Genomic DNA, 11069 nt, shown 5'->3' on the forward strand with positions numbered 1-11069 from the left:
CAGGTTATGAAGTATCAAAAATGTCAAAATTCCTTGGACACACACACTAAATAATGGCAAATTTTTCTTGACCGTTTTCTTGAGAGCTGCATACAGGGCATAAAGCAAGAGGTATCTATCATAAAGCATAAACAGACGGCAGCGTTGATCCGGATCAACTCGTTACTTCTGAATTATCTCGGGAATTAACTGCAGTTGATCCGGATTAATTCCTAGAGTTAATTCCCAAACTTAACTGGGATCAAGGGAATTTTCGATGACAGCACTGACCAAAACTCAGAGAGCGTAGAATACAGGGAAAATGCGAAAATAGCATGGACCTATAAATTTTCATCGGTAATGCAGTCACCATACTAATTCAAATAGGAATCCAATTTAAAATGTATAAGAGCTTATTTCGGTGACTGCATTACCGACGACAGAGTGGATGTCTATGCTAGTTTTGCAGTTTCTTTGTGTTCTAGCTGCGTACAACAAGCCTGTAGGTCCTAGGTTCGATCCTCAGTTGGAGCGATTGCCAGAAAATTTTGTTTTTATTATTTCTTTTATTTTTCTAAATTGTATTTGATTTATATATTTAATTGCTTTTTATTTTATTTCCGTTTGTTTTATTTTATTTCACGTTTTTATTTTATTATTAGTTAACTTAAATTTTTAGAGTTTAATTTTACTAAAAAAGTCAAAAAACTTTAAAAAATATAGAAGTTATAATTGAATCAATAAAAAAATTAAATGAATATTCTACTGGCCGTGGGACTCGAACCTACGACCTCGCGGCTCGTTAATCCGCATTACTGCCGTCTGTCAAGGCACAATTTTGATCAGATCAATTGCGGCGTCAATCCGGATCAACGTTGCCGTCTGTCTATGCTTATACTCATACTTAACAACATGCCTGACGCGCGAAAACTTCAGCTCTGCTTGGATTGATGTGCAAAGAGCTGAGAAAAATAAGTGTGAATTATGAGTACGCATATCCATGCGCACATTACATTAAAAACCTCCAAAAATGTCTACGTAAAGAGCCTTGAATAAAGTATTTCCTGTTTGAATAGCGAAAGTTCATACCAAACTCTCAAATTGTAAACTTTCAAGTTTTAAAAAAAGTTTACGTGAAGAGCATTGCATACAGTATTTCCTGTTTGAGTCTTAAAAAAGTCTACTTGATGAGCATTGAAAAGAGTATTTTCTCTTTGACTGAAGAAACGCTCAAAGAGTAAAGTTTCGAGTACAAAAAATTGTTGTTTCTCTTTACGTTTCTCTTCGTGCAAAGTTTTGATCTACAAAACGCTTGTTCAAGTTTTTATTAAAATAAGTCGAAGAAAATCTCTAAATAGGCAATTTCGCGAAAATGGACGTCTTGGCATTGAAGCTTCGCCAGAAGATTGGGAAGTTCCCCAAAACAAGGGCTCCAGAAATGGAATATCATATTGGTCGAAAAGCGGTAAGATGAAAAACATATTTCCAGTTGATTTTCATCATTCAATCCAAAAACGATATAGGCTTGAAAACAAAAATCATAAACCCGAATTCTCCTCGAAAAATTCATAGTGTGCAAAAGAGAAGGTATCGCCACTGTGAAACTTCATTTTTCAGACATTGTCATTTTCTTTTTTAACCAGTTTACAACACAGTTTTCTCAGGACTCCATCTTTACGAGCACGATTGAATAAAACGCCAGTAAATAAATGCCAACACAGGAAAATTTAAAGAGGTATATAACTTCAAAAGCGCAGTATTTTTTATCTAGCAAAATTCCAAATGATATGACTAAAGAGCGTTCACAATTTTTTTGAAGACAAATCCTACTTCGAAAAGAGAATGCGAAATTGCTCTAAACATTAAAATTTTTAGAAGTGTATAATTATGCTTGTTGTTGACTAATTACTCAACAAAAAATTAATGGTTAATCGCTCTGAATGAAGAATGTTTATAGAAATCTAAAAGTTTGCATTAGAAGAGGATTTTTACTAATCATGAAATTGAAGAAAAAAAGAGTATAGAGGAGGAAGCTTATAAAAATATGTCTACATGCAGAGCCTTATAAATCCTTTTTGGAATAAATGCTAAACAGACTATTAGAAGAGCCTTGGGCGGTTTGTACTTGCGAGCTTTCAAACTTAAAGCGGGGTTATCCAATTGAAAAATAAACGCAGTTGATTTAGCTTAATTGGTAGTTTATTCGTAATACTATTATTTGCGGTTGGTAAATTCAGCTAAATGTATAAAACAAATTAGGCGGTTTGTGAGCGGTAACTTTTCACGTCAAAAAACGAAGTGTGCAATGTAAAGTTACAAGAATACAAAAGATAGTTACGATGCAGTGGTACGAAAGCAAGTAGAAAGCAAATAAATGGCTGCGTTTCTTTATACATTCCGGATAATCCCATTTCACAGCCGGAATAAACAGAATGCGTTTGAAATATACGTTAACATATCATCAGGAACGTTCTAAAGAATAAGTAAACAAAAAAGTTTATTCCAAACGTTTAGAATGAATAAAGAAATGCAGCCAATATCAAATGACAATCGTGGTTAACTCTTGTGTTGAGTCACAATATTAACCCTTGTGGGGGCGTGTATATTAACACTTGGTTTACAACTTCAGTATTAGCTTATTCGAACTCAACATACCATACCGCCGCCCTTGAAATATCTTGATATGTTCAACAAAAATTACATCGATAGTATGGAAAAATAGATGAAAATATTATATATAAGATTATTCGTTAAACTTATTTTCTACAAGTCTTCGCAAAATAGATCTCCTTTCGTTGGTAGAGGACAAATTTTCGCTATAGGTCTAACATATTCTCCATTAGAAGTCTTCAGCTTAACTACTCTTACATGTCCATCAGCTCCAGGGTGGCATTTCGGGACTTTGCCAAGGACCCATTTTATTGGAGGAGTAGGCTCATTGAATATAGCAACCACGTCACCTACTTCGATACTACGTGAGGATCGAAACCACTTGGAATGACGCTGTAAGCTCACCAGGTATTCGCCCCTTCACGACGCCAAAAATGCTGTCGGATCGCAGAAATTACCTGCCAACGTTGATAGAGATTTCCACATAAACCTTGACCCTCAGGTGCTGGGAGTGACTTCAACGGCTCACCTATGATAAAGTGTCCGGGAGTCAATGCCTCGAGGTCGCCTGCACTTGTCGGATTTTCGCATATCGGACGGGAGTTTACACAGGCCTCCACTTCTGTAAGTACCGTGCTGAACTCTTCGAAAGACAGTAAAGTCTCACCCGGACAGTAAGTCTCACCCGCGTTTCAAATGGTACTTTATCCTCCCATGTGAGGTGCAGCCGGGGTATTAACACGCCATTCGATATTCGAATCAGCAAAAAACGAGCGGAGTGTGTCGTCTGCCATCCACCGTTTGAAATTGTTGCGCAACTCCTCAGTGCCAACGAAATTCGTGCCATTGTCAGAGAACATCACCTTGCAGTATCCTCTACGGTTTATGAATCTTTTAAAGGCGTTTAGGAATGCCAATGAAGTCAGGACACTCACGAATTCCAAATGCATAGCACCGGTGCAGATACACACAAACGAGCAGATGTAGCCCTTGGTGGCTTTCACTCCGCGGCCATGCGTAAATTTATACATGTTGGACCTGCGAAGTCGACTGCAATGCGAGTGAAACAGTGGGCATAAGTAGACCTAGAAGCAGGTAGATCCCCCATTGACTATACGGCGAAATTGCGATTGAGACCACGGTTGCCAACCGTCCCGTTTTCGGCGGGACTGTTCCGGATTTAATACCTATGTCCCGGTCCCGGTCCCGGTACAATACCTGCCGGGACGCAAAATGTCCCGGTTTTTGGCAAGAAAGAAATTTAGATATCTCGTTGTAAAAAAATTAGAACTCTTTAAATATTTACATATCTATTTACTAATCGCCACTATACGCCGTATGGTAAAAATAAAGTTTGTAATTGTGTCCCGGTTAAAATGAATGAAGTACAAAGTATGTTCGATATTTTTTTGTTTGGAAGAAACTACCTTCAAATAAATTCCCAAAGATCAATACGATTTTTTTGCTAACCTCAAACTGGATCATTGTTATACTAAGATCTGCTTCAGTTGAAATCTGGCAGGTATTAGATAACAAAAAAAGGTAATTTAAATGTGAATAATTCAGTCGAAACTTTTTTAGAACGTTTTATTTCTATTTAAATTGAAGATTTACAAATATTATTAGAATTAATTTCCACGCCACAATACCCGTACTTTAGAGATGACACCCGCCATTAATACTTGGACATCTCTTTCGTTGATCGATTGAGCCTGTTTTCGCCACATTCTGCGGAACTGCGTTATTCTTGAAGTCGTGCATTTTGTTTTTTTAATTTTGATTTCATATGGGCCCGATAACGCTCGGTCGTTTGCAGCACTGGGCAATTCGGGGGATTGGCCTCTTTTAGTACAATGTTGATTCCATTTTGTGTATAAAACTCTTGCGCTTTTTTGCACAATGGCTTGTTGGCAAATCACGCCAAAACAATACAGGTTCTCAGAACAACACTCCAAGTACAATAACATGTTCAGAAAGATTCGCATTCCTTTTCAAAGTCCTTAGAACATCCTTCTACACTATTTTATTTATATTGCCTGATTTTCCGCCAGATTCCGTCTTTCTCTCAATGCTGCCATTTTTCTTGATATTTGACAATATATTTTGTACCGTCGACCTTCCAATTTTCAGCAGTTTTACTAACCGTCATTGAGAGATGTGTAGATTTTGCATGAATTCGTCCAAAATCGAGTTTCTTTGCTGAAGTTCTTTGCTCTCCACATCAATTATTTTTAAAGTTACGCATATGAAAATTAACTGTAATAAAAACAACAATTGCAAAATCACCACACTAAATAAACGGCTGATCGAGTAGTCGATAACAAAGTTGTGCTATGTAGAGTACTACCAGATTTCAAATGAAGCAGATCTTAAATTGCCAACATGTAGGCAAATTTATTGAATTTTTTGTTGCAGTATCAACAATGTTTTTATAAAAAATTCGCCGAATATTTTAAGTAAAAAATGTTGCATGCATTGTGAAAAATTCCGTGTGCCAATAATTTAGTGCGGCACTATCAGTGGCGGACCCAGGTAGGGGAAATTGGGGAAATTTTCCAAAAATACAGCATTAAATTTTAGTTTTTTGCAGATTGTGTATGTAACTTTACCTACCCTCTTTCTTAAAATCAGGTTTGTTTTTTATATTTTCGGGCTAGTTTCGGGCAAACGAGCGTAAGTGCGAAATGTATGGCCAAGAGCGCACCACATATCGATGGGAATCTGCCATAACGACACAACTCAACTCATTTCATATATTTCAGTAGAGCCAATTAAAGGTTTTGTGTTTCGTAATTTAGCAATAATATGTCTTGCATCGTAATTATTCCGGATTATTCGCAGTCATTCAGTAGAGAATATTTGTAAGCTTTCAAATTATGACTTTTGCTAAAGATTTAGTAAGTGTAGGACTGCAAAAATACGAAATAAGTAACAACTCGTAAGTAGTTAATCGAAAAAAATTCCATTTGTATTGCTGAACCGCTGAATCGGCCGCTGTGGTGTAGTGGTAAGCAGTGCGCGCTTCCACTCCGCAGCACCCGGGTTCAAACCCTGGTCAAAGCAACATTGCAAAAAATATAGAAAAAAGGTTTTTTCTTAACAGGGGTCGTCCGTCGGCAGGCAATGGCAAACCTCCGAGTGTACTTCTGCCATGAAAAACAGCTTCTCACAAAAAACACAAACGCCGTTCGGAGTCGGCGTTAAACTGTAGGTCCCTCCGCTTTGTGTGACAATATAAAGGCGCACGCCACAAGTCGGAGGGGAAGCTCGGCCAAACACTAACATATGTGTAAGCGCCAATCTATTATTATTGCTGAACAACGGCACAAAACGAAAATTGTCGTTGTTTCCCAAAAAAGTTACTAAGTATTTCACTGAAACTATGAAATGATAACGGCGCAATACGAAAAGTGTCGTAATTTCACATATAAGCACGACTAACCTATCGAGAGTTTTTGACTTATGCCGATATTCACGATAAATGTGAGATATGTGCAACTGTTCACTAGTAAGGGACGGCAGGTACGGAAGAGCTCTAAATGTCAAATCGTTCAAAATTATAAATTTAAGATTTGAGCGGCAGCAAACACAATAACGTTAAACTAATGGTTCACTTGATATTTTTTCACTTATCAATCAAAGAAAAATAGCTTAAATTTTTTCCTCTTCTTCCGGCAGTTTGACGGTTTTCACAAACTCGCCTGGAAAAATAGTCCAGCCGACTTCGGGTTAGTGAGAAGCAAATATGACTCGCTCAAAATGGCGCTCAACAGCCCGAGAATCAACCAAAGAGACACAAATTGGCCTCTATCGTAAGGCTGCCATAATCCTGAACCCATCGACCAAGACACTTATTCCCTATAAATACAGTTTCTTTGGTTCTGGCATTGATGCTCAACAAACTATGTAAATCGATTTCGTTTCGTTAGCGAGAAAAAAAACGGATCAAAATAATTTCGTTACGTTTCGAAGCTAAATTAACGAAACAAAACTCAATCGTTAACGTTTAAACGAAATAAATCAACACATAGTTTTCGTTTTAATCTGTGCTGGCAATACCTAAACGACACGCATTGCTCTCGTATTTAATATCTACAAACGAAGGCGCACGAAGTAAGCGTGCTTGAAATTTGAAAAATAATTATAAAAAGTCAACAACTTAACCCCAAAATGAGAAGGAAAAGGGGAAGTTTTATCCGGAATTTGTATAAACAAAATACAGACGCCATGATGGCTTGTACAATTTGTGGAAAGTGCTTAACGACTGACCACCTCGGAAACCTCAAATCGCATCTTCACCGAAGGCATAAAGCGGTATTTGACGGTTACAAAGACGATGAGCGAAAAGTTTTAACAGCAGCGCTTTTCAAACATTATTAGGTCCTATTTGCGAACAAGTGAATTTAAACAAAATTAACAGAAATAATATAAGTCATATTTTACAAAAAAAAAAATGGAATTGAAATACAGTACTTACGGAATTTTTTCAAAAATAAAATATTTTCAATAAAAACAGACAGCGCACAACGGCTTTATCGAAGCGTTGTTTGCGTAAATGCGCAATTGTTAGGTGAAGGGAAAATTACAGTCAAGACTCTAGTCGTAAAAAATTTCAAAGAGCAGCACACGGCGGATAATTTAAAGCAATTAATTTTGGAGGCATTGGAAAGGTAAGTTCACAAAAAATGGTCTTAGTTCCTGCCATTTATATTATTAAAGTTATTTGTTATCCTTCATATGTAGATATGAAATTAATATTGAGCAAATATACAGTATCACCAGCGACAACGGTCGAAATATGGTCAAGTGTGGTTCCCTTTTACAAGTCGATAATGAAAATGAAGAAAGTACAAATATATTAGATTTTGACTCTGATGATGACGAAGGCGATCATATTGATTGTAACGTGCGATACCATTTTTGATGATCCACAGTTCGACGATTGTATGACCTCTCACCTCAGTAAGTCCAAGTAATCAATTACCTCTCAATACCATGATAAAAATACTATGAGGTAAAACCATGCCAAATAAAATAATTTTAAAATTCATTTTTTTATCATGCCCAATACGTTATACTGTGCGGCACTCCAAAATACATGGGAAGTGATGTTATTTTTTGTTGTAGGTCTTGTCAAATAAAACAAGAATCGAAATATGAAATTTGCCGAACACCTCCAAAAATCTTGACTTATGGTCAAAACCCAGTTTTTAGTACCTTACTCGACAAGGCATACAAGAAAATTTACATCACTTCCCAGGTATTTCTACTTCATTCTTCTTTGTAGCACTGTGTTATAATTTCAATTTCAGATTCTCTTGCTGTTATAAGATGTGCCGCTCCCACGATATAATTGAGTGTACACCATGTAATAAAAAACGAAAATGTAAAATTGAAGTTTGAAAAATTTCGATTAACTGCAAAAAATCTTCGCACACCAGCAGTACATCGACTTCTGGTCAATAATAATTTGTTACCACCGATAGCTGACTGCCCCACCCGTATGGATTTGGTGAAGCGCTTAAAAGCTGTTCGAGATTTCTTTGATCATAATTTTGAAAACTCAGATGTAGACTGGAGTTTTGTAGACGATTTTTTTATTAGTTTTGCTCCTATAAAGGCAACTACAGAAAAGTTACAAAACCAAAACTTGCTTTTTGGCGACTTCATAGCAATGTTTTTGAAAATGTGCTTGGCGGTAAAAAAAAAGGTCCGATGCATCTGAAATTTCAAGACTTTTATTCCATTCGATTACTAAAAGGAAGAAAATGCTAATAAAAAATGCAACAGTAGCTGCAGCCATTTATTTAAACCCCAGATTACATCGTTTATTGCTAAGTCCTGAATTTGCGCATATTAGAGTAATAGGCGTTGAGCATTTGAAAATGCTACATTTAAAAGCTAGTGCGATTTTTGACAGGTACTTTTTATGATTATTGTTATTTTCAATATCACCAAAGCTATATTATTTTTTCATATTTTTTGCAGTCTGCACAACCCCACAGCATTTCTATAACAGAGAGCGAGAGTAGTATCGAAGATACAAGTACCGATTTACTTGGTAAATTATTAAATCAAATAAGTTCACCTACATACAGCGCCTCATACACTTCAGAAGCTTATTTGGCTATTGAAACATTCAACGAATCCACCGACACTAAAACCAATTTAGCCGACTTCTGGGAAAGAAAAAAGTTTTCACACACAATTTTCTACCAGCTTTCTCAAATTATTCACGCAACGCCGTCAACGCAAGTGAGTGTAGAGCGTGCATTTTCGACACTGAGATATATAGTGAATGACTACAGGTCAAATCTAAGCGACGTATTAACAGAAATAATTTTACTTTTAAGGTTAAATAATAAGTAAACATGTAATTCATACCGTTGCTGTATCGGTATTAGACTGCGATTTAAGTTTCAATATCATTTATTTAACTTCTTTGGATGAATATGCATAAAACAAATGAATTTCAAAAGCATAATTTACATACATATGTATTACATGCATAATTAGTAAAAATGTAAATAAAAACACGGTCCAAATAGAAATTCTAATACGAAATTGAAATTATTTACGTTATGCATACATATCGCACATTTGCTGCAAGAGTGGCAATTCAAAATAATATAAAATCGAGTTAAGTATGCAGAAATTATCGCTATCTGTTCTTTTATGTAAAAATTTCATAGCTGTATCGATTACTAGTACCTCACTAGACCAAAATATTTATTCATTTTACAATGCGAGTTTTTCATTTTTGGATCATGGCACTCTTGTAGCAAATGTGCAATATGCCGTGCTCCTGCCGAAAGTGTCGCGTCAAAGCATAGAATCGCCCATTTGAAAAGTTAAGCCAATATAAAGCTAAGATGGCCTAATCTTTAAACAAAAGAAATTAAATATTTTAACATATTTGGGTTTTCGGTCATTCTCATCATAAAATTACAGCTTACTCAATTGCTTGCTTTGGTTGTTGTTTCATTTAATCGGCGGTACAATCCTTGGGGCAGGCTTTCATTCATTTCATTCACAACACTCTTTCACAAACCATGTACTTGTACATATGTATGTACACTCATACATACACACATGCATATGTACATTGTTGCTCAGCGATATTATTTAAAAAATGCATAATAATAATCCATAATTTATATATTACAGCGATATGTTCAACGAAGAAATCAGAAAATTGCTTTATATTTCACAATTCACATGCAGAATAGTATCGCTGCATCTGGCCAACAATTCCACAATTAGTGAGGTTGCACATGAGCACGGAAAGTGCTGATAACTCTCCGTTCTGCCTCGGGAAATATATTCTGCAAATAAATAGTTTAAGTAGATAATTAAATTACAAAACAATTGAGATTTACTGCAAAACTTACCCAAATTCACGCATTCGAAAAACCAAATGTTTACATTAGGTGTGTACTCGCATTGAGAGGACAAAATTCTCCAGCAACAAAAGTTCTGAGAATTTAGCAGCATTCGCTCTCAAAGAGACGAAATATCAACGGAAGTTCGAGAACGCAAAATTTGCAAAAACTTGCAACTTTTGAAACAGCTGATCACTTGCACAGTTGCCACTGGTGATTAAATTGGCAATTTATTTTCTGCTTGGTACATTTTCCCCCTATTTGGCATTTTATACAATTGAATAGTTTTCGATAAGAAAAACCTTTTTAAAATACAAATTAATTATATCGGAATGAATAAGTTATTTTACTCATATTTATTTGTGGTATCACATGGTGACGCATTCAAAAACAAGAGTATCTCCTCCAAACACCCATCATTGACCCAAAAAAAATAATAGATATAGCTACAGATGTAGCTTTAAAATTATAAAATTTCCATTTCCATAATCAACCTACCGAAACCGAAAACTTCAGCAAAAAAACATTTCAGCATGCTGCATTTAAATCTCTTTTGGTATATTTAAAGGAAAAGTATGGTACAAACGTAAAATGTCATACGGCAACCATAGTCAGCACCCACTAAAGTAAACAAACTGGATATTAATGGCAAATTAACGAAAAATAAACTCAACAAATGTTGTGCTTATTAAATTTACTCACTTTTTCGTTGTATACTAGCATTAATAATTGCTCCTATTATGATGTTACAACTCAACTCAACAATTTTTTGTATTATGATTCACAACCAATTTTAGTTGTCTTCGTTAAGTTATTGCCAACCTGAAAATTGTTAATTTTGACCACTCAAATCAGCTGGGAGTATACAAAAAGTTGTGTGAAAATATAAATATATTTATTTACTATGGACATCTCCGTGGAAATGTATTTTTCGGAAGATGAAGAGGAAGAAAATGTACAACTTACACGTATTAGAAGGAGACTTAGAGACCAGACTAATCCATTGGTGCTACCAACGGCCAAGTTCGTTATTGTATTAATGATACTGCAGAAAATTTTTCATAGTTCTTTTTTCAGATTCATTAGTTACTTATGCTG

At 35.7% G+C, this 11069-nt stretch overlaps 1 protein-coding gene across 1 annotated transcript; it reads left to right on the top strand.

Annotated features, from left to right (window-relative positions):
• Positions 1 to 3965: 3965 nt before the first annotated feature.
• LOC118736188 lies at positions 3966 to 7870 on the top strand. The gene is made up of 3 exons (XM_036466280.1): positions 3966 to 3981; positions 7022 to 7259; positions 7333 to 7870. The coding sequence occupies exons 1-3, from the start codon at positions 3966 to 3968 to the stop codon at positions 7511 to 7513; spliced, it is 435 nt and encodes a 144-aa protein (XP_036322173.1). The 3' UTR covers positions 7514 to 7870.
• Positions 7871 to 11069: the final 3199 nt, after the last annotated feature.

Source organism: Rhagoletis pomonella, unplaced genomic scaffold, assembly GCF_013731165.1.
Source record: "Rhagoletis pomonella isolate Grant_MI unplaced genomic scaffold, Rhpom_1.0 Rhpom_scaffold_00003, whole genome shotgun sequence".
In the NCBI taxonomy this organism is placed as follows: Eukaryota; Metazoa; Arthropoda; class Insecta; order Diptera; family Tephritidae; genus Rhagoletis; species Rhagoletis pomonella.

Excerpts from the sequence above, each read along its gene's own strand:
- LOC118736188 (XM_036466280.1), top strand. Across the intron at positions 7,260-7,332 it reads ATTTTGGAGGCATTGGAAAG|ATATGAAATTAATATTGAGC; the intron begins GTAAGTTCACAA and ends CTTCATATGTAG.